At 48.0% G+C, this 23,113-nt stretch overlaps 5 protein-coding genes; 3 read left to right on the plus strand and 2 right to left on the minus strand.

Annotated features, from left to right (window-relative positions):
* Window positions 1-2,332: 2,332 nt before the first annotated feature.
* On the minus strand, window positions 2,333-3,474 carry GSTUM_00000636001 (uncharacterized protein; the record flags this gene model as incomplete). XM_002837890.2 has 2 exons in its annotated part: window positions 2,587-3,474; window positions 2,333-2,525 (listed from the first exon to the last, which is right to left on the minus strand). Exons 1-2 carry the CDS (start codon window positions 3,432-3,434, stop codon window positions 2,333-2,335), a joined length of 1,041 nt encoding a protein of 346 aa, XP_002837936.1. The 5' UTR covers window positions 3,435-3,474.
* A 156-nt stretch (window positions 3,475-3,630) lies between these two features.
* GSTUM_00000637001 (uncharacterized protein) lies at window positions 3,631-5,226 on the plus strand. XM_002837891.2 has 5 exons: window positions 3,631-3,796; window positions 3,851-3,937; window positions 4,006-4,040; window positions 4,127-4,319; window positions 4,377-5,226. Exons 1-5 carry the CDS (start codon window positions 3,755-3,757, stop codon window positions 5,091-5,093), a joined length of 1,074 nt encoding a protein of 357 aa, XP_002837937.1. The 5' UTR covers window positions 3,631-3,754; the 3' UTR covers window positions 5,094-5,226.
* A 385-nt stretch (window positions 5,227-5,611) lies between these two features.
* On the plus strand, window positions 5,612-8,097 carry GSTUM_00000638001 (uncharacterized protein; the record flags this gene model as incomplete). XM_002837892.2 has 3 exons in its annotated part: window positions 5,612-5,698; window positions 5,748-5,779; window positions 5,855-8,097. The coding sequence occupies exons 1-3, from the start codon at window positions 5,655-5,657 to the stop codon at window positions 8,095-8,097; spliced, it is 2,319 nt and encodes a 772-aa protein (XP_002837938.1). The 5' UTR covers window positions 5,612-5,654.
* A 3,597-nt stretch (window positions 8,098-11,694) lies between these two features.
* Window positions 11,695-14,036, minus strand: GSTUM_00000639001 (uncharacterized protein; the record flags this gene model as incomplete). XM_002837893.2 has 2 exons in its annotated part: window positions 12,561-14,036; window positions 11,695-12,512 (listed from the first exon to the last, which is right to left on the minus strand). Exons 1-2 carry the CDS (start codon window positions 13,867-13,869, stop codon window positions 11,695-11,697), a joined length of 2,127 nt encoding a protein of 708 aa, XP_002837939.1. The 5' UTR covers window positions 13,870-14,036.
* Window positions 14,037-18,775: 4,739 nt separating this feature from the next.
* On the plus strand, window positions 18,776-19,944 carry GSTUM_00000640001 (uncharacterized protein). XM_002837894.2 has 1 exon: window positions 18,776-19,944. Exon 1 carries the CDS (start codon window positions 19,101-19,103, stop codon window positions 19,788-19,790), a length of 690 nt encoding a protein of 229 aa, XP_002837940.1. The 5' UTR covers window positions 18,776-19,100; the 3' UTR covers window positions 19,791-19,944.
* The last annotated feature ends 3,169 nt before the right edge of the window (window positions 19,945-23,113 follow it).

The following is a 23,113-nucleotide window of genomic DNA, read 5'->3' on the forward strand; positions in this document are numbered from 1 at the left end:
TGACTTAGTTAGGTACGTGTGTGAACTCATAGGTGTAAGTAGTTGAGCTCACGAATCAGGCAATCCCGATGACGTTGTGGGCTAGTACAAATGAGACCGCAATATGATAATTAACCTCTGAAATCAGGAGTGCTATTGCCTCCGGTTTGTAAGCCAGACCAGGCGGTTCAATAGCAACTACCTGCAGTCCATCGTGATATTTGCACTTGTCACGTCAGTACTGGTTCATTCCTCGCTTTTTTTCAAACAAGGAACTGGCTCTTGCGTCCCGGAAAAATTATGGAAAAAAGCTGGGCGGAGTAAGAGGATGGAGAAGGATTCCAATGGAGAAGAAGTCCGATGATAGAGGTTTCTTTGGAAAACTGCCGAGCTTCATGCGCCTAAAACGGGAGGCTTACGGAGGTTTCTCCAAGTGACCTGATTTACTGCCAGCCCCTCCTCGCTTCCCCTCTCCCGCTTCTCTTTTGCCCCAAGTTTCTAGGCCCATATTTCCCCAGGGATCGGCGAAATGAGATCTCTCTTTACAATAATTCATCCTTCAAAACTATTCAGGAACATTATCGGCTAATTATCAAAGGTTTCCATTGTCCTACCCTTTTCCCCAAGAACTTGAAAACATGTAGAAAGACTACTTCACTACCCTTGTTCTGAAATCACATTTCTATTTACTTCTGATTTGATGTTAGATATGTCATGGATCTTACTTTCCAAGGGTTAGGCTTTGGGGGGAGTGCTAATAGACAAGGATTTGTCATATCATAGAAGCTCACTCGGGATCCTATCAGTAGCCCGGGGGTTTTTTATCCTAATTGTTGTGCCATTTTGGAAATACTGTTTGGAGCCTAGGCTATCTCAGACGCAAGTAGGGAGAATTGAGGGAATTAGACAGTGAATTTAATTTCTATAAAAATATGTGAGTTTAGGATCAAACCGTGTGTAGAGTCGTCCCGTCTGTGCAGCAGTTTGGGCTAAGCATCCAGGTTCGGGACAAGTTTAGTACTTTTGTGACCAGGGAAAAGGGCGTTACCTGGGCATTAATCTAGGTATCTGGATGGCAAAGTGCCCCGGGATGTGTAGATGGATGAAGAGATAGCTAGGCGCGGTGCAGGTTGAGGAATATTCCCCGCGACGATCTCCGCAGAGAGATACGAGCTAACCGGTATCATACAGTTGGGGGCCGCGAGGGCAAGGAGATTGGGTTTAGACCAATCTGGTTCTTGGTGGTTCTGTTTGGGCATAAGCGCTGCAATGGTCAACAAAAACCTCCACTTTTGTTTATTTGTCCCACTGCGGCCTATCTGCAATGCTTGTTAAAGGCCACATGGTTTCTCGCGGTGCTGTTCGTCCGTTTGGAGTTGCTGATCTTTCATCTGGGTTTTTAAGCCAGATATGATACTGCTAAAACAGCTCTGGGCTTCTACGGAAATATTCCATTCACCTCCAAAAATCACCTTTGGACTTCGAGTTGTGCTGAACACAATTGCCGAGAGGAGTCAAGTTACAAAGGTGGAGTTAAAAGACTGGAGGGTAGGTTGCGTCTACGCTTGTACAGTACGGCTCGCAGGCAGTTTTCAGTGACCTTGATCCTTGATGAGAACACCAAACGCCGACCCTTTTTATATGATACCCCCTACTTTCAATGCGAGTCAGTTTTTATAAATACTTTGTAGACATGCTAGTCTCACAATCCTGAAGCCGTTGAAATCCTTTGCTCACACGATGGGAGCCGGCTTAGCCCTATCGCTATACTGGTTTTGATCCGGCTCGTGCCAAACACCAAGATTACCTTCCCAGTTATGAAGTGCTTAGGATAGATTGAATTTTAGTGGTCCTCGCAAGCGCTATATAATTGATATAATGCTCTGAAGACCCACTTATACAAGATCCATGGGAACATAACTCGAGTTGTACTCCATGTGTCGAGTGTTGATGGGGAAGTCGGGGTAGACCAGGACCTCGTGTTGGAGTGTCCTTAGCCGCAGGGTAGTGGAGTTGTGGTGGATGATGAGCGGTAAGTGAGGCCGAATGGGCCTAGGAAATCAGTGGCCGGTTCTTTCCTGTATAGATAGTCGAGCACCCCCCTCCTTTCTGTCAATACCTCGCCTCATGTTGGGAACGAGTGACGACTCGTGCACATAAACTCTAGAAGCACGACCGAACAGGGACTGTGATCCCGAGAAATCAGAGCAGGAGATCTAGTGGCCAAAAGTAGTTGGTGAAGGAGAAAGAGTATTCCTATTCTAAACTACACTATGGGAATAACTATAAATACATCCTGATGGGGCGAGCAAACCAAACATCTCAATTTGAACCAGGATAGACTACGTGGAATCTATCCCATAAGCTGTAATGGGTCCTCCGGAGGCCATCTAGTCTGACAAAAGCTCAGGCATCTCTTGATGCTCTGAAGAAATTTTCTCGTAACCTCGTCGCTCATGATGTGTGCTGCTAATCCTTTCTCATGAAGCTTCTCGCGTGCGGAACGTTCGTGGATACCAACCATGGTAACGCCAATGGGCCAAGCACTTTAAGCAGTTAGCATCTATCCGAAGTGGAAGGGGAAAAAGCAAAACCGGTGGAACATACGCGTTTCCGATACTCAATCTTAGGTAGACGTCGTTTGCCCGAACGTATCTTCTCGCCTGAGCTTCTACCACAATTTCGCAGACTTTCGTGTATATATCTTCGTGCAGATCCCTTTGTTTGAAGTGGCGGAATAGTGGGACCATATACGTCTTTGCCTGGATCATCGAGTTTGCTGCCGCTTTGCCTTGGAATGAGTCTTTGAGCGCGGACGACCTGCTCTCAAGTGTAATCTCCCATTCCGAGAGAACCAATGCAAACCATGCTGCGAGTTGCCGGTACACCTTATCTTTGTCGTCTAGAATATCGCCTGGACTGAGTACCATTTCCTCCTCCGACAGCGGAGGTGTCGCCTCCCTATTCTTTATTTCCAGCGCTGCTAAAAGCCTCTTCAAGCGGCGGACCTTTTGCGGATGTGTTTCGGCAAACAAACAGGCAGGTTCCCCCATGCTTCGTAACTTCTCTATCGCCTCAGCTTCCGTCATAGCCTCCGAACTGTTTGCTTCATCTGAACTGTCCAAACCCTCCTTTGCGAGCGGACCCTCCTTCCCTAACTGTTGAGTTTCCTCTTCCTTCCGACGGCGTTTTTCTTCCGCAAGCTGCCTTTGTTTAGCCTTAGTTGCCTCGCGGCGACTGCGCTCTTCTTCTTCCTCCTGTCGTTTCCTCTCGGCTTTCTCGCGTCGTTCTTTCTCGAGGCGCTTTTGCTCTTCCTCGTATTCCCGGCGGCGCTGCGCTTCAATTTCGGAGCGCTTCATGTATTTTTTAGGGGCGGGTTCTGCGGGCGATTTCGAAGTGGGCTCTGGCTTCCGCTTCTTTGAAATCTCGGCGGCCATGATTGAGGCGAAATCCATGGCGAGTGATTGTGATTGACGTCTGGTTAATGTTTGTGTGTTGGCTCTGGTGATTAACGACTAGGGACCCGGCAGGTTGTCCACAACTGCACAAGATCGAATTGAAGGTAGGGTAACTTTAGTACTCCTTGTTCGAGGCTACTCTAGGAGCACGGAAGGGGTAACTCGTGCTCCCGTGCCTTTCTAACCCTAACTAATCGTGTCCTGTTGCTTCTGTATGATACTCCCTCGCGTGAAGCACCGAGCTTTTTTTCCCGGGCATTTAACATCTTTATTATTAATTTACGGTTATTGCTTTTTCTCAAGCCTAAACCTCCAAAATGTCGAAAATGTGGGAGGTTGACCCCGAGACGAGGAGAAAGGTACCTTCTTCTCCCCGGGACCTCACCGGGAGCTTGTTTCTGACGGAAAAATAGCTCCTTGAGATCCAAAAGAGGGATGGGAATAATGTTTGCTGCGATTGTAATGCTCCTGCCCCTCAGTGGGCCAGCCCGAAGTTCGGGGTATGTTTTCTTTGTGCTCCCCACTTGCTTTAGCCTTCCCTTGGTGTTATAGACTCACAATTGGTTAGATTTTCATCTGTTTGACTTGTGCGGGTGTTCACCGGTAGTCCTTTCTTTCTCTGCAGCCTACCTATGAGGAAATCCACATCTGACTGCTCGCGGGAGAGGGGGAGCTGGTATGGCTTTTAGAGGTTTAGGTGTTCATATATCTTTCGTGCGCTCAATCACAATGGACTCCTTTAAAAATGAGGAGATCAAACGTATGGAGAAGGGAGGGAACAAGAGGTGCCAAGAGTTTTTTCAGAAGGCGCCCGAGTTTGGTGATAATATGACTATTAGCGAGAGGTACGGAAGCTCTTTTGGTGAGGACTATAAAGAAAAGGTTTGCTTCAAGACGTTCTAAGCTTCTCGGTTGCGCGAGGCTGATGCTATGGTGTAGTTGACGGCAGACGTCGAGGGTCGGGAGTGGGTACGGAAAGAGCGCCTTAAAGCGTCTCCTTCTCTTGCTTTGAAAGGCCAGGATAACCATTCCACGACATCACTGTCCTCCGCTCGCTCTGGGTCCCCGGCCTCAGTCAATGCCTCGAGTAAAGAACGGAATGAAGCCTATTTTTCTAGACTCGGGAGTGAAAATGCAAACCGCTCAACAGATCTCCTGCCATCGCAAGGAGGGAAATATGCTGGTTTCGGCTCAACCCCCGCACCAGACATGCCGGCCGGCGGCAACTCTGTACCCAGCCTTGACGAGTTTTCAAGAGATCCTGTTGGTGCATTGACTAAAGGCTTCGGTTTATTTACCACCCAAGTTTCCAAGACCGCCCAAACTGTCAACCAGGCTGTCATCCAACCAACCGCGCAAAAGCTTGCAGAGGCAGACCTAGCGAAGCACGCAGCGGCCTTGGGACAGAAAGTTACTGAGACCGGAAAGTATGGCGTCGAGAGTCTTAACAGGTTCGTGGACAATGCCGGGGGCCCTCAATACAAACCCGTCGCCCGGGGCGAACCGGAGCACAAAGATTTTTGGGATAGTTTCGGCGAAGAGAAAAACACCCCTGCGAGTATGGTATCCAAGAAGTCGGCCGCTACTGGGACTATGGCATTGAAAAGCGGAAAGAAGGATGATCATTGGGATGATGATAATTGGGACAAGTTTTAATTTGCTGTACTTTTCTGTTCTATGGGGCTACCGCTAGTAGCCGTGTGAGTGTGACTACTATCTCTGGGGTTATAAATAAAGGGCTCCGGGATTGATATTCGTACTTGGTCACGGCTGTTTTTATCTTATTAGACTTTCACGTTTATGTAAACCCGATGGTTTATGAGAGGTTAGAAAATATTGATTTGTGGTGTTCGGTCTACGGAAGTGTTGGATTTGACCCTGACAGGTGCTGCACTCCTTCCTCCTTTTGTCCACTCTTAGAGACAGTACCACCGGATTCCTAGGAAAATTAGATGTGGTATGCTTGCGCGCGCTTGGGTTCATGAAAATAAAAACTTAATTGAATTTTGATATCAAAGCCATTTTCTAAATTACCGTTTTCAGCCTGCCAGCCTGCCAGCTGCTGGGGAATCTGCTCCAGCTAGCATGCCAGATGCCATCCGAGCACAAGGTGCCGGTAAGGGCAACATAACCGACAGACACTCCAATTTCTCACGCGCCCAATGAACCAATAACAACCCACTTCATTCAGCCATCTATCAACACCAACCCCACACGATGCCCTCGCGAGTTCATTATGTCACTGCGAGGCAGGCAAATAGGTTCGTGTAAAGAGAATACAATTATCGCTAAACAAAAGCCAAGGAAAAGGAGGAAGGTTGAGGAGGGGGAGGAGATGATGGGTAAGGGTTAGGGTCGCTATCACACAGTCTCGACTTCTCCGCAATGAAGAATACTAACTACTCTTCCTACCTCAGATATGCCTACGCCACTGTCTACCCCGGATCGGTGGGGGAATGGGGATTCTCGAAGGGAGAGAGATTGTACGCTTAGTGGGGAGGTTCAGAATTCAGATAACTTGCACTCGTCGCCGCCGTTGGCGAACCGACAGCCGGAGGAGGGGGAAGAAATAGCGGAGGAGGGAGGCGATGAGGAGCTAGTGTTGGAAGATGCGCTGCTGGATTCCGGGTATAGGATACTCTCAGTTCTCGGCCGCGGGAACTTTTCGACGACATATCTTGCCGAGCATGTTTCGAAGGACGTGGATGCGTCGGACAGCTCGCCACTCGTAGCCATCAAGCGATTGAAGCGGCCGTTCGGGGCGATCGGCGAGAACGAGTACTCGCTGCTACAATACCTCCATTCGAAGGGCCAGCATCCCCGCCACATCATCTGTCCGATATCCTGCTTCCTCGCAGAAAGCGGCCACTTTCACCTTGTCCTCGAACGTTTAGATTCTGCCCGGCCTGTTGCACTGGTGAGATGTTTTTGCGAGGAGGTTCATTCGAAACTTGCCTGCCCGGCTAGACACCTTGCCCTCGCAAAGATAATATTACAGCTTCTATCTGGGTTATTATCGCTTCACTCCCACAATCTCATACATGCGGATCTCACGCCCGCAAACATGCTTTTTCTTCCATCCTCAAATAGAATTAAACTTATCGATCTGGGGAACACTATCCGCCCCGAAGACCGGGAAGCCTACCTAGATGACTTTGGTGTCCAAAGTGTATGCTACCGTGCTCCGGAAATTCTCCTAGGACAGGGACCCCTTAGTCGTGTTATGGACGTTTGGAGCGCGGGCGTGATCGCAGTCGAGTTGCTACTTGACGGTGAGGTCATAGGGGAGGGCCTACCAGAGGTTGAATTGGTTAGGAGCCATATAGAAGATCGTGAGGGCATGGTTCGCCGGGTCATTGAGCTCGTGGGAAGCGTGACGGAGTATCGGTATGGGATGTACTACTTGGATGCATACGACGAGGCTTCGTTCGAGTCGGTCCCGTTTCCACCGAAAAAGAAACGGCGAAAGACCATAGAGAGGTGGTATGTTGCAAGGACGGCTAAGCCGGAGGAAAATACGCCCAAGGAGAGCCCTCGACGGCCTAGAAAGGGTATTCTGAGATCTTCGTTAACGGAGAAAACGGGCGAGGTAGAGATCGTTGAATTCTTGATGGAGATGATGGAGGTGAATGTGCGTAAGAGGAAGACTGTCAAGGAATTGATGAGGCATCCGTGGCTGGTAGGGAAACTACTCGGCGATTGGGGTGGTGTGTTGACGCGCGTGCCTAACGGGGACGATGGACGGTCTGATGAGGAGTTGGATGATGTTGGACTGGGTGAAGTGGATGAGGAGGAGGAATTGGATGAGGACGGCTTTGGTCTAGCAGAAGAGACGACTTTGGTCAATGATGAGGAGACGCAAGATGAGCTCGGGAACTCCGAGGGTGCATCGTTACTTGTCAATGGACATGGAAATTTATCCGCTATTAAAGAGAGTATTCTAGAGACAGAAGAAGACCCTCGGGCTAGCCCGCCGAAGCGGGCCAAGCCTCTCACTCCGCAGCCAGAATCCCGACCTCAATCAGAACCCCGATCATCACTAGGGCCACAAGAAGATTCATGGTCCCGGCTAGACATAGTCTCCGCCTCCTTGGATCCAGCCCATCAAAAAACTTCACGCGGCACCCCGCCGCGGAAAATAAAGCAGGAGGGTCTGTCAGAAACCCCTGAGATCACAGCAGAACCTGCCTCACCCCCATCTACAGATAGCACGCCAATTATCAAACCCGAGCCCCATAGTCAGGAATCTGAGATTCCCACAATGCCTCAAAATCCAAACACTCAGCGCCCAGCTGTAGACCTACTATCAGCACCCATAAAGCCCAAACCAGTAGACCCCGATATAACCCCCTCGTCCTTTCATTCACCATCTCCCGATCCATCGCCACTTTCATCTGTAGTTACCTCCCCCCCCTCTCCCATTCCCCTAATACCAACAGATTTGATACGAGGAAGAGCGAGTGATATATGGCACCGGGACTTGGCGGCAGACATGGTACTTCTCCTTCATCCCTTCCCCACACATTATAATGCTAACATTTCCTCCCCAAACAGGATGAAGTTCCTGAAGATGAAGGCGACGACGACCAAGTCATGCTTTTATAACTACGGCTCTTCTTTTCGGTTATATTATGTTCTGCATTCTAGGCTTCATATTTAACGCATGTCATTCTGGGATTGTTTTCTTTTTTAGCGTGGAGTATGGTGTTGGTGTTCCCTTCCTTGTTTTGGCTGTTCATTACGAGATTTTGCGGGGTTATAGCTTGTGCGTCTGTAAGATTTCATGCCTTTAGTACAAGTAGAAGCGGGGCGTTTGGGCCTGCATCTAATGCTTCTAGAGAAGAAACCAGGCCCCGAGTGATCTTTTGTGAACGTGTTGTGAGTGAGCAATGGTGACTTTTATTCGGGGGGCATTGCGCGGAATGTAGGGAGGGCATTCTGAGGTATGATAGCCCATGCGTCGCGCTTAAGAGGGGTATTGTGGAGACCTCTTGTGTATGGTGTTGAGGGGAGCGTTGCTGTTGTCAAGGTATCATACAGGAGAAACCACCGGGTATAAATATACAGTATGATGAGGACGCACTCCATGCCTCTCATTCAGGCCGCGCCCTCTAGTTGTAATTGACTGCGTGGCCATCCACGAGTCCCACAGTATGTAAGAAGACCCATTTCTACCCTTTTTTCAAGGCAAGTTTTTTTGTGGTCAAGCCCAGACTAGTTAGAGAGCTTTGTTTCTTTATCCTTGTTTTTGGTTATGGAGAAGAACTTCCTTGTAATTGTTCAATACTAGCAATGCCTCACTTATCTCAGAGGTCTCCCATAGATAAGAGCACTCAAAACAGAACATTCCTCCCCTTCGCTATTACACCCAATTGCTGTAAAGGAAGCACGAGCAAAGCGATTTTGCGCGTCCTAGTTATTTAACAATAGCAGCAGCCACACTCAGCCGATGGATTATGTCTGCCATATTCACTCGGACGGGCTGTTGATGCTACTGAAATGGTCGTGCGTGATCAAAATCAAGTATTGAAAATCATTGAAAGTTGGAAAAGATCGGTCCCAACTCTTGGAAGAACAGAGCCCCATGAGGGACAAAATATGACTAACTTTTATTGCTGTTTTGTAAGGAGCGAATAATATTTGATGACGGGGACTGCTGAAATAGGATTGGGGGTTGCGTGCCCGGTGGAAATAGATAGAAAGATGCGGAATAGCAGCTTGCTTGCTTTGCACGGTATCGTACTATCATAGTTTACCAGATCACGTAGCCTAATGTGGTGGGGGGTATGGTATATATGGAGGGGATTTCCCGCTTGTTTTCTACAGAGCGGGGGTTCTTCAGAGAAGCATAGGTGGACGGGCAGGGAGACCGGGACGGGTTGGATTCCCTTGAGCTGAAATGTTTCCTTGGGGTTTGCTTTGTAGTTTCTTGAGGTTTCGGGACTTTAGTCTATTGGGAATTGAATTGATTGTATCATGGCTCGCGGTTGTTGGTCAGCGAAGCGCGGTTTGACCAGCGTGAATTCCACTACTTGTCCCCGTTGCGTCCCAGGGAGTGGACCTACGAGCCCGCATTAATTGCTTTCAGTATGAGTAATGAATGCAGAAACAGGTGCGAGGAGTGTGGGTTATTCCTCAAAAATTATTCGGCGCGGTGAGTCTACTCTGGTGGGAATTTGACCTCACGGGGGAACGCTATCCAGGTGGTCCCCCACCCAACAACAGAAGAACCCTCGATCAGCAATTCGGCATCAGACAGCTCCCACTCGAGGCGAGAGCCCAAGCATCGGGCCAAATAACCGCATGCGCAGACCATGACCCTGACATCATTTCTATCACCGATGGAATCCTTAAGGGCTCGAGGGGTGGACGGGGTGTATTGTTGCTAGTAGACAGTTTCAATTCGATTATCCACCGTTGCAGCATGACTTGTTGTTCTCCGGCGGGTTTTCCGTGGGGGGGGAATGGGCTTCTGGCCTTAGGGGAGGATGATGTTTTTTACGCCTGCCCTTGTGAGGGGGGTGAGTTTCGCATTTCTTTAACTCTTCTTGTTGCTTGAGGTAGAGGGGGGTCTCTTGGAGAAGCTACCCGGTTTTGCTGGAGATTGTGAAAGTTATTCAATGTTGAGAGGCTTTTTTTTGTATACACTGAGGTGTGTGTGGGTGTGGATGAAAGAATGAATAGTGTTTCCTAGATAAGGCACGAGGTTATCGTACGATTGATAAACATGCTAGAATTATTGAAGATTAGCAGATTCCGTCTTGGCGGTTGATTCGGAATCCTGGAATGTCGGTGGTGATGGCGAAATGGAGTATTATTCTGCTATGATGGTTTTGTGCGTTTCCTTGAGCCTACGGAAATGCTGGGCTATGCAAGTATAACTTGTCCGAAAAGCGATTTGTGATCTACCCTCCTATGTAGCCCATGAGTATGCTCCTGTTTCTAATAGCATCCTTTGCACCATTAACGAGATTTGTGTGCGAGGACCCCTAAAACTCCCAAGCTCCCCCGACCAATTACGGATACAGATTGACAGACCCGCGAGGACAAATAACCACATTAAAATGACCCCCCATGTTCTGACCCAGGACCCACAATTCAATCCGGCACCCCGCCCCACCACGAAGATGTACCCCTCTGCATTAAATTGATTTTCCAAACCGGGTAGGGCAAACTTTGCGGGGTGATATGTCCACCTGAAACGAGAGACAGAGAATGAAGAGCGCTGCCCAGAGTCTTGCCTGGGGTAGGCAAGCAGGTAGACTATAGGCCTCGTTGCCGTATCAGCCATAACATCCAAACCCATAACCCACTTTAGCGCAAAATCTCGTGAGAATTGTGCAGGGGAGGGGGGGGGTTTAGGAAAGAAGAAGTGTTAAGTTAACTATGGTACTGTATGATACCACCCGTATGATACCACTTAGGACGGTCAGCTGTCAGCAGTGTATGTCCCGCCCCTACAAAATTATCGTTCTTGCCAGAGTCAGCACATGTCCCAACATTCTGTACCTATCGGCATTAGTACCTTTTGAACAATTTTCAGCACTTTGGTTCACTCTTGTTTCCTCAAAATCTTGTATCGCAAAAGTTACCTTTATCAGGTTCTGGAAAGCTAGGCACAAACAACAGCTTATTGTGCTATACCCGCATGTGCCACTTCAGCTCAGCATCATTTGATAGGGGTAAGCGAGTGATATTTAATGACGACCTGGGTGCGTATTGAACTGTTGCTTGCTTCCCTGTGTATGTTTGGCCGCTAACTCTCTCGGAGGGTGCTTCGTTCGTGCTACGATCTGCTGTTATGGTACTAGTAGGAGGGTATCACGTGGGCTTTGTTACACAGAGGGCGTGCAAATCACGCCCAAGTCAAAAGTGGAAAGCGCGCGGGGCTTTGGTGGATGGGTGTGGGATTTATGATTAAGCTCGTGAAATGCATAATTTGATTTGGGGGGAGGTGTGTAGGTGGACAGCTAATTCGTTGGGGTTTCCCTCTTTCGTGTTCGCCTTATCATATATTATACGGAAGACTCCACGACAATGGTAATAGCCTTGTACATCGTCTGGCTCTCACCCATTAAGCTCGTAGTGGATTGAGCATGTATATCACATCACCGCACTCACACTCTCCACACTCGAGTAAAGGAAGAAGAAAAGCAATAAAACTAGAAAGAGAGAGAAGTCAATAAAGCCCGAACGCCGGCCATTTCCCACCGAGCTTGTGTAAGCAGATCCATCCATCATCTCCGAAACTCAGTAATTATCGCATCGACAACCCCCCACCAATCTTGTACCTCACCAATTCCCCGGCGCACCTCGCGTCAACAGCGCTGTCATGACCGTCCGCCGCACCCTCTACCTGGATCCTTCTCCCCAAGTGCACGTCCGCAAGGTACTTCAACTTGTTCCTGGCTGGGGTACCTCGACTATGCGGGAACAGTATCGCAGTGTCGATAATATTCTTGTGGCATAGTCGCAGGGCATTAAGATCGTTTTCGAGCGCGTGACCGATGAGTGGGGTTTCAGAGTCGATGTATGTGAGTAGCAGGTCACGGGCTGCGGATGGGGATGGGATGATGCATAGGGGCGTGGAGGGGGCGGGGGAGCAGGGGTTTATAAGGGTTGTAGTGGTTGGGTACGGTTGGGGGGTGAAGGGCTGGGCAGATGTGAATTCTAGCGGGTGAACGCCGGAGAAGCGGGTGTTTAGGTCTAGGATTTCACCAAATGGACGGACGAGTGAATCCATAACGATTGCGCCGGTGGGGAAGGCAGTGGCGGTTATGCGGATTAGTTCCATTCCGCGGGTTGTGTAGCACATTTCGCAATCTAGGCAGATGGCTTTTTCGACTAGCGTGGGGGGAGAGTCTTTGGATTCTGGGGAATCGGTAGGGGGACTGCCGGCAGTGGGATTGGGAGGCGGTGGAGTGCGGGTAAACGGCCACGATGCAGCAAGACGCTTGGCCTCGCTGACCTTGAAAACGTGGTTCTCAGCTGTAGTGCAACCGGGTCCCCCGGCGACGCGGCGACAGCAGGAATAGACCTTCTCTCTAGCGTTGTCCTGGTATGCTGATCCGGTTCCTGTGCAGAGTTAGTATGCACCATGGATTAGGGCAGAGACTGGCATACGCTGTAAAAATATCAATCTCCCCCAATGAAAAATGCACTTCCCTCCGCTCGCCAATTGCCCATCAACCTCTCTTCGCCCCTGATAGACCTGGAATCTAGTGGTGCAGCGGTCGCATTGCTCCCATCCTCCCGCAGACTTCAATCCATCCAACGAAAGCTTAATCTCCTTTTCTGTGGGTGGGTCAAGAATATACCCATACGTCTGCAGCTTATTTGGTGAATTTATCAGAGGTCTCAACGCATTAAGTTCCTCCGGTATAGTCTTTCCCGTCGAAAGTGCCGGCGCCATGTTTTCATCCCCACTCTTCATCTGCTGCTTCGCCTTTTCCGCCTCCAGAGACTTCCTATACTCCTCCGGCGTCGTTTTGGACATTTGAAGAATGCGCTTCTTCATCGCATGGGTATATATCGGCTTCTTGTGGACAGCGAGCGTTTCCTCCTCATCCAGTGCATACCGTAGCATCAACTGCTCATCCCCCTTGTGCTCATGCAAACGGACATATTCCTTATGCAACAGTGTCAGTAGCCTCAATCTGATATCATGAGTAGCCGGCGCCGCGGCTACTAGTCTAGGGTTCAGCGACAGGGGCTTGCCGGAAGTTGCAGGTTTCGCTATTCCAGCCTTTGGGGCTCCGGAGGCTGTCGATCCAGTTGCTGATGGCTGTGCGGTTGTCTGAGCCGAAGCTCCCCCAGCCCCACGGGGTACCGGAACACTCTTAGAGGTATCCTCGGCACGAGCTTTCGAGTGAGTTTTCGGTTTGGGTGAGTTTTGAGCCTGCGCGTTTGGCTTGAAAGTTGACGATGGAGTTTGCGAATTTACTTTCGCATGAGCTCTCAAGATTGACTTGGGTTTCGGAGCGATTGGTGCTGCAGAACCGGCGCGCGCGGCATCAGTTTTGATCTTCTTGGGGGCCGGCGGCGCGGGACCTGTACCAAGGGGAACCCCGCCGTCGCTGCTAGATGAGGCGTAGCTATCTTCATCACCCGTAGCCATCCTCCGCTTCCTGTTGGCAGACGGCGGTGCGGCATTTCTTGCTGAAGCGATAATCCTTGGGTCCTTGGCGATGGAGACATTAGGCTGAACTGGGGTGGGAGTTGGTACTGTGGGAGGGCGTGGTGAAGAACTCGGTGAAGCTTCCTTCTTGGCTGGCGACTGAGTGCTCGGGAGTGCCGGAGATGAGAGACTTGAGATGATGGCAGGGGCAGGTACCATTGAATGAGAAAACAAGCAATGCGGTAGGGAACAGGCTGATCCAGATTTTATTGCTGGGCAAGGTATGCTCTTCCATAATGGCAACGGACGGAACATAGTGGTGTATACCTCTTTGTTCCGCTATTTGTGGAACTGATGGAAGGTGTATAAGTGAAGGGCGGAGGTGGGGAGGGGGGGGGGTAGAGAAGCAAAGCTCAGTGAGTGAGGTGATGGAAAAGAGTGTGGTGGTTGGGTAAATTTAGATTTTGAGGCGAGAGGTAGAGATGTGTGAAGGGGGGGAGGTATTGAATGAAGGAGCGAGAAGGCCGAGAAGGCACCAAGCGAAGCGGGAAAGAAGGATCACGGGGCAATGGTTCACCTCAGGGGGAGAATGAGTAAACGGCAACAACAGAAACTAACATTAGGCTAATATCGGTACTGTATAGTGTAATCCTCAATGGCGAAATTCAGGGGATTAATGACTTGATTGCTATCCAGCGTGCCCCTAGTAAGCAGTTATTCCTTTGTGGCAGCAATTTCGTACCTCACCCCTACGTGCTGAAGAATACGCATAATCGAGGTGGGAGGTGGAAGCAAAAATGCGGCTCAACATCTGAGGCACAGGGCTGACGCCGTTGCAGGCGTGGCAAAAGTCAAGGCGAAAGGTCGATCCTTCCCTAGTGTCATACCGGTAGAAGGGTTGGGCGTGAGCCGGGGTGCTCGAGTGGGTATAATTGTGATAATAATTATATGGTGCTGTTAAATGGACAAGGTTGTAGAAGGGAGCTGAGTATTGTATAAGTTACCGGTTATAACCCTTGGGAGCTTTATCAGTACTCGAGTAGTATATCACAATCAAGAATCTTTTAAATATGGTAGTGGCCTCTCTGGGCTGGTGATAGTGCTTTATGTCCTTACTTGTACAAATAAATTTAGTCCCCTCAATTCCACCGCCCCCCGCCAGGCACCTCCTCTGGCACTATGGCCTATTATCTCTCGATGGAAACAATGATTTTGTAAATCACAATGCTGCGAAAGCACTGTATCGTACCATGCTGCGCGGCCGAGTTGAAGCCAGACACCCTCGTAGAATGGTGGTCGGCGAGCTGGTACCAAAGAAAAGTGCCCACTTTGTGCCCAATTCCGCGTAGCCGGCCAACCCGCATCCTGTCCACCCCCATCCACTTGATGATCTCTTGATATGTCTCCAAATCTGCACCCCACAAGCAATAGAACGCCGGCACCACATATAGGAGGAGCCGGAATAGCGCCTAAGTTAGGGTTCCTCAAGAGAGCAATTCTAGCACTCAAGTGGCATGCAAATACAGTATGTTGTGTGCCATACCGCTTACTTGAGGATCAATAATATGTCTCGGCGCAGGCCCAATGATATCGTACCCGTTTATTCGCTCGGCAATCACTACCGCACCCTTCTCGAGTACCGGTACTACGAGTTGGTTGTTCGGCTCCTATTCAGCCGCGCGAGTATACTCGAGCACTTATGTTTCGGAGGTACGATATCATAACTGCAAGCGGTAGACTATCCCTATCATAGGTACAGGTATTCCTACTCCACCATGAGACACTTGCATAAACCATTCTTACAACCCTTTTATCATTATTCTTATTGTTGCTGTAACCACCTACCACCACTCGAGTATTAACCCCTCACAAGGCCTCCCACTCTCCCACTCAACCAATAAAATTCACTTCAACTCCGTAGCTAACCCCCCCCCAGCATACCTGTCGCCAAGCCAGATGGTAAAAATACACTCCGCATCCGGGGGGCAAAGGAAAGGGCAAAAGCAGTGGCAGCAAGCAAGTAAGCAAGCAAGAAGCGAGAGGGAAAGAAAAAAGGGAAAAGGAAACAATCACAACGAAGAGTCTGACAAGGAATTCCTAACCGACTTGGAAGCCTAACAATGTGCAGTACTGCCTGTACTCGGGGTGAGCGAAAGTACGGCGAATTCTTTCTGATAGATTGGTGAATTTGTATGACAATGCACATGTAATTGGCTATATCTGACTGTCAAGCATCCAATTTGGAGGAGGGGAAGAAAGTCTGGCGAACTCCGTTTTATACTTTGTTTCAAGAAACATTTTACTTGATGAAAATTAAAGTAGCATTTGCTCTAGCCTACTAAGAAGCCTCTCTGAACCAATGCTCCTCCTATGCAGCATGTAATATCATCTATATTTTGTATATGATACCACTGTTATGAATGGAGTTGTTGGGTTGAAGGAGGCAAGAGTGCTAAGTGAAGTGGGGAGAAGGTGATGGTTGGCTTTTTAGCTGGTGATACTGTTATTACTCGGAAGGTGCCAAGAGTATAGATGCTAAAATGGAATTTTCTCGGCTCATTGATTTGCTCAAAATAATACATAAGTTACCAATCAGAACGAGCTCGCCGGACTTACCCACAACACCCGGGTACTTGTACCATATGAGTACAGTGCCCCACCATGCGGTAGTCGAGACTCCGTAATTTTTGCTTTTTTCCCACCTCCTTCGCCAATATCATATCGGCAAGTTGCCTACCTGGTGGGTGGGCGAATGGAAGTGCAGGCGGGAGAAGTACGGGAGAAGGGCCGGGTGTATTGGTTTGTCAGCTGTACAGTACCTCAGGTTGGTATCTCTGAGCTTGGATTGGGTTGACTAGGTCGGCTGTGGAATATCGCTCTGTGGGGGATTACTGTGCCGCCCAATACTGGACTGTAACCTGTGAGACTTGTGAGACTTGTGGTACTGTACGGTACTGTGCATGTGATACAAGCAGTATGATACCTACTGTAGAGGAAAGTGACAGCAATGGCCGATTAACCGTAAACCTGCTAAATGATCCCTGTCTTGAATGAAAACACAAAAAAACATCTCACCGGGCCCTCGTACATGTGAATACTTCAATCGGAGTAGCCGCTCTTTCATACACACACACACCCTCTCTCTCTCCCCACTTCGCACCCGCCCGCCCACCCCGCCCACTTGCCTGTTTGCCTGATGGTTGGATGAATTGAGTATCAAATAGTTCAAGGTAGGGGTGATGACGCTACTTCACTCCTGTCCCTTTGTCCACAAGAAGGAACCGACTGGACAAGGGATTGTTAATTCTGTACAGCGGGCTGGATCGGGGAAATGTATTGTATGCCATGGCACTGTATGGTATGGTATAGTATTGATAGGTGGATAAAATCCGTGAGGAAGAGGGGTGGAATTTCTGTGCCATGGTTATTTATTGCATTGTGACTTGACTCGTCCCCTACCTCTCCACCAGCTGTTGTACTCGAGTATGATACGAGACACCGGTAATCTCCTACTTGAACAGCACCATGAAGACCGGCGAGTGATGAACATGGATTTTATGTGATAATAATTTACAGTATCATAGTATGATAGGTATATTTCTGTTACCCTACCTACATTGACGGATTCACTTTCTTACCTGCCAAATATCCCTGATCGTCGCCCACTGGTTTTCGTCGTGCCCCGTTGAAGACTGCTATGAGGCTTGAGTATCGTGCTCCTCCTACTCCCCCTACTTCTCACTGTTCATGCCCACCATTGATTCGGCCGTCATTAGCCCTCGAACCGCTGAGACCTCCTAGTCTAGTTTGTAATCTGGAATACTAGCTTGTTCTAGTAAACTTTGACTACATGTACCTTAGCAATCCTACTTTATACCACCCCTGGCCGAGTCATGATGAACAGCAGATTACTCGAGTGCTATAGGTTTTGCCGTGTTCCGAGCACTTACTGCCGTTCAGAGTTCTATCGTTTTTACTATCCCGATTATTGTGATAGGCTGGTATTCCAGATTAAAAACTGGACTAGAATGTCTCAGCGGTTTTAAGGGATGATTAAAGGTATAATAATGACACACAAACAATACCGGTATCATGGTAGTACCTGTAACTGTTGCTCCCATCTGCTTTGGGTCATGATATGATCTACAACTAATGGACCACAGTACCGTTATGCACAATTGCTGCCCTATTAAAAATATATACTACCGCATTTCACACCCAATTCTCAAATTCCCTCCCACTTACTGGACCGGCTAGCTAGCTACTAGGGCTGTGTTATGGTGTTTCCTTTTTATTTTCAACTCTTCTTCCCAACTCTTTCCCACTCTCCATTTCCTCGAATTCCCAATTCTATCACTCTTTGCCCTGTACAATCTGCACCCTCGATCATGCATATCTCTCTCAATTCTTCATTTTTACACTTATCAGTCATTTGCCTGATATTTTGGGACTCCTGTCCATAGGTCTCTTAGCTAACCATTTACCACCAATTGACGACACCGGAAGTAAATGTTCCCTCTTAAGCGTAGATAAGTGCTTATCCCCGGCCTGCGGATGGTTAGATATGTTGGGGACGAACACCTCCCCTTGGTTAACCCTCCTCCCCTCCACCGGCACCCCTCTCACTCCGCTCTTGCCTCCCTTGTCCTCGGTTGTCGGCTACTGACGCTTCAATTCTTTATTCGTGCTTCGAATGGGGAGAGGGAAAGGGATTTCACCGCATCCTCTAGGCCTCCTAGTACCAGGGTAGGTTACGGAACAGACAAAAAATCATATTCCAAAAAAATCCCCCAAGCACTCCCTTAGATCGTTCTCTCTAGGACACTCCCACTCATGCATTGTGCGCATTCGAGTGAAATCAAGTGATTCTCCGCTCCGGTAGCCATAGAGTGATGGGGAAGGATAGGATAAGATCAATACTATATTAGTTAAGATAAACAAAGAGTGAGACTAGGATAGTGAGCGTTTGTCGGGGCGGGCCCGGAGGAGCAGTGGGGGAAGGAGGAGTGTAAGAGGAGAAAAGGGAAATAGGGGAAAATCTAGGTAATATTTCTCTCCCCCTCCCTCCCCCTCCCCACCCACCTTCTCTCCTCCCCTTCCATCCTGGCCTATAACATCATCTTCCTCCCCTCCTATTTGCTACTCTCCCACCTTTCTCCTCCGTGTCTGTTTTCTCCCCCATTAGTTCGGTCTCTCCCCACCCCCGTAGCTCCCTTTGCCTCCTCCTACATCCACCACAGTTCCATCCACGTTGAGCCCCTCTTTCGCTATTAATCGTTTTTTTCTAGACTGCCTTAGTTTTCACGATCCCTCTGGGATTTAGTACCATCATCACCATCATTGAAATCGCACCTAACCTCCATTTCCCTACCAAAACTACAGCGTACAATGCCGCCCATCAGAGTAGCAATTATCGTGTAATTTGTCCCTCCCTCTTGATATCCGACCCCACATCGGTCCAAGTTTCTGAGCATGAACAATTCTTCCTTCTTTTCGTCCCAAGACAAGGAAAGATAAAGCACCTCGCTAACGACATTTTCGTCGATATGTCCTCGTGCAGTTTTGACAACGTCGAAATCCTCGACTTTGCTGGGCCCATGGAGGTTTTCACGATTGCTGCCAAAACACCCTTCCCGCAAGGGGCGCCGTATCGAGCCCTCCCGCCGGGATCTGAAAGAACGACCTTTGATGTGGCTATCCTGTCACAAACCCAGACCATCAGGACTTCTCACGGCAGAGGTTGCGTTATCGAGCGGGATATAGACCTATTCTCACAGGAAGGTCAGGACGACAAATGGGATGTCGTTGTCATACCCGGAGGTGTGGGTACTAGGGAGCAGATGGAGAATCTCCATCTTCTGGACTGGATTTCCAGATTTGCTAGAAGAAATCGTGGGAAGCGCAAGACGATATTGTCTGTTTGCACAGGCACCCTACTTCTTGCCAAGGCTGCCATCTTGGACGGTATGAAGGTGACAACCCATTATAGTGCTCGGGAGACGTTACAGAGCATCATCAAGGAGGGCGGCGGAATGGCAGAGGTTGTGGAAGATAGGGTGGTCGCTGAAGTTCTTAGAGGGAGTGGGGGTGAGGATCTGGGAGTCGATGTGGTCACCAGTGGAGGTGTTAGCAGTGGGATCGACGGTGCTTTGTATGTTGTCAAGAAGCTTGTTGGGTTGGATGTTGCGAGAGGGGCGGCTGAGTGGATTGAGTATAATTGGAATGATGCTTATTGAGGCCTGAAGGAGGGGTATTATGGTACGAGTTTGAAGTGGGGTGGGGGAGGGGTTTAGAATGCAAAAAAGTCCTCTTAGGTGTTAGGGTATGGTTGTTTAGGATTATTAGGAAAAGAATGAGATTGGGAAAGGGTGAGCTATATAAATCCAAAATCTTTTTTACAAATAGGAGGAGCGAATTTATGCAACTGCACAAATTTACCCCCTTTGACAGTCAGCCCAGATACTTCAATCAAATAAAATTTCTCTCGATCTATGCCTCACAATTTATCCTTCACGATGAAGACGCAGGTTACGAAAACTACCGATCTCCCTCCCAGTGTATTTTTCCCCAAGAAACATGTATTACAATGCTATCATACTCCAATCCATCCATCCACACCTCCCGTGCCATCAATCCGGTTGTCAATCCATCGGTCATCGTCAGAGTGCGAGAGTAGTGATCATACATTAAACAACCACACAATTAAGCGTTTTAGTTGCCCTTCAAATAATCACGGATTGACCCTTTTCCAACAGCCCTCTCAATCCCTCCACCCACATCACCGAGTACCTGCTCCCTCTCAGCTGACTGCTTAACCGGGTGACTTTCAGCAACTCGCCCTGAGTCCTCTTTGCCAATATCAGTGACCGGCTTGGCGTCATTCGGAATCTTTGACCAACGAAGCCCAGGTTCGTTAGCCCGTTCATCGAGTGGAGTATTAGGTGCGACCCTATTCACTTCATCGGTGGGTCCTGCGCCAGCAGATTGTTTAGGCCCCTTGTCTCCTTCTCTATTGCCATCGTGAGGTCCATTGTCGTCTCTCGTAGATTGCCTACTAGTATTCGATCTGCTAAGGGCAGTTTGTGACAACCAAACAGCGCTATCTCCTGCACTTCCGCCTAGCGCCTCCCTAATAGGTCTTCCCTCGGGATCTAGAGCAAAGGAATCATTTGTCAGAATACCTCCCTTGATCGCGCCGGGTTCCCCAGATTTCTCCAGATCAACCCTGACCTCATTGTACGAGTAGAGTTCTCCATCAGATTTCTTCCCGTGGATCTCGCGAACCTTTCCGCCGCCAGTGGTGTTTGGTGTTGAATCCTGTGCCGTAACCGCAGTGACGGCTGTGGGCTTGCCTCTTGGAAAGTCATCACTGGAACGAAGTGATTCGGCTGCTAGAGAGTCAGTTGTGATGGTATCGGAGAGTTCCGGCTTCTGGTCCCTCTTTGCGGTTGAGTTGGTAGTGTTCTTCGTGCTCTTGGTCGGGTTCGACTGCTTGGTGTCAGGATCCGGTGGAAATATAGTTCTTGACCGGGGAATTGGGCGGTAATGTGGGGAGTGCGAAGGGTAAATTGTTGGTGAATGGAAGATGTAAAAGTGTGGAGATTTGATTAGGGGCATTGGTGCTGTTGATGGGAATGTAGTATGGGGGAAGTTGTGCGTACCTTATGTGTGAAAGACAGGGTATCGGTACTTTATTTTCGGGTGCATTAACTACGGGTTTTGCTTTTTCGACCATTCCTATTGGTCGTACGAACGCCGAATGTTTGAATAGCGGGATTGTGGAGCACGAGCATCAAGACGCAATGAGACGAGGCATTGTATACCGGCATTAATCTCCAGCAAACCCGGGGCCTGGTCCCTGGGGCGTGGTACCTGAATTGTTGCTCTTATGTCATAGTGAAGAAAATTTGGAGGAAAGCTATCTGGTTGAGAAAACGATGGATCGACCGACGCTACTTGAAAGAAAAGTCGGGATATCAATAGTTATCTGATCTGATATTGGTGACCTTCATATAGATCTGCGATGCTTCAGCTGAATATCGGAGTTTGTTTCCTAGTGAGAAGATTGTAGGGATGGTTAAGAGGAAGATCGCTGGTCACTCAGAAGTGGAGTTTTGCGAATAGACGAATACCGGTATGGAGGGGTGTGAGTTTGCTGGGTGGTACTAGAGGTAGGGTGAAAGTATTGGGACGAGTAGGGGTTCGATGTCTGTGCAACTTACTCAAATTAGTATCTTCAATCCCACTTCAAGGAATTCACACAGACATCAAGACTCCTGCTTGTCCCAATACTTCATCTCCACCCCAAGTACAATTATAATCGATCATCGTGTTTCGAAGGACATGCTTCGTCTCCGTTATAACCACAGTCAAAGAAAATAACCACGTAAGATTCGTTGCTAAGCCTTTCTCGGATTAGTTAGAAAGCCCCACTCCCTTAACATCTTCATCACTTACCTCTCACAGTATAGGGACCTGTAATTATGGATCCTGCTGCTACTTCTTTTACTGCTTGTTGATATAGTAAAGGAAAGAAGTCTAATAGGGAATTCATCCTACAGTAATTAGACAAAAGTCTTGGTAATTGTTCCTTTTCACACTAAAAACGGGTAAAATTCCAATATTTCAATAGATGTTATCTCATTAAGGGCTGGATTACACTTTTCCTAAACTCCGAGTTCAAAGTAATTTTACACGTATAATATCTCATGATTCATTTGAAGTGTATCCATAACTGACTGAAGGTTTCAAAATTTTGTGAAGTTCTTCCATTGCTTACAATTTACAATTATTACCAATTTACTACAATAATTATCCTAGCAATCCTACTCCATATTATCAAGATATTTGTCTTATTACTATACCTACTTTAATTTAGCCTTCTAATAATGAAGAAGGCTAATCCTCTCTGTCACCTATTTTTAAGCTTTAAGATCTCTTCTAACTTAAATAACCACATAGTATTATACCATGTAGGAATTCTTTCACTTCTGAATTGATTAATTTCTTAATGCTGTAGTCCTTTTTGATATTCATACTGAATACCTTCAGAGTATAGGTGTGATTCCTGTTTATTCAGATTATTAAATATTAAATCACAATTCTAACTCTTACAATCAGTACAGCCTAGTAGTTATTTAATTTTGTAAGGTATATGTTTTTAATAGCAATGTAGATGATATGAATGTAACACAAAGAGAATATTGTAGGCAGGATTCTGACAAGGAGGTAAAAGGTGGAAAAGAAGATTGTTAGATATAACAGGAGCTCCCTCTGGGAAGATAGATCCCGAGGTTGCAACTACACAGAGATGAATTCTTCTGCAAATGTGAATAAATAGAATAAATGTCAAAGTCTCAACAGTAGAGTTTGAAGAAACAAAATGGTAAAACTTAATATCGTTAAACTACAGCTTTACTAAATTAAGTCCTGATCTTGAGAGATAGTTGATTGCCAGAGTAGAGGAGAACTCACATATACTTAAGTAGATTTCATATACTGCCAGTTGTTCCCTATTATTACTTTGCATTAGTGAACACCCAACTAACTTGGACTGTCT

This window comes from Tuber melanosporum, assembly GCF_000151645.1.
Source record: "Tuber melanosporum whole genome shotgun sequence assembly, scaffold_206, strain Mel28".
Classification (NCBI taxonomy): Eukaryota; Fungi; Ascomycota; class Pezizomycetes; order Pezizales; family Tuberaceae; genus Tuber; species Tuber melanosporum.

What these genes read in the sequence shown, in the direction of transcription:
- GSTUM_00000640001 (XM_002837894.2), top strand. Translation starts at nt 19,101, where the DNA reads ATGTCCTCGTGCAGTTTTGACAACGTCGAAATCCTCGACTTTGCTGGG.
- GSTUM_00000637001 (XM_002837891.2), top strand. Translation starts at nt 3,755, where the DNA reads ATGTCGAAAATGTGGGAGGTTGACCCCGAGACGAGGAGAAAG. An exon ending in ACTTGTGCGGGTGTTCACCG is followed by an intron (nt 4,041 to 4,126) that starts GTAGTCCTTTCT and finishes TATGGCTTTTAG; the next exon opens with AGGTTTAGGTGTTCATATAT. An exon ending in GTGAGGACTATAAAGAAAAG is followed by an intron (nt 4,320 to 4,376) that starts GTTTGCTTCAAG and finishes GCTATGGTGTAG; the next exon opens with TTGACGGCAGACGTCGAGGG.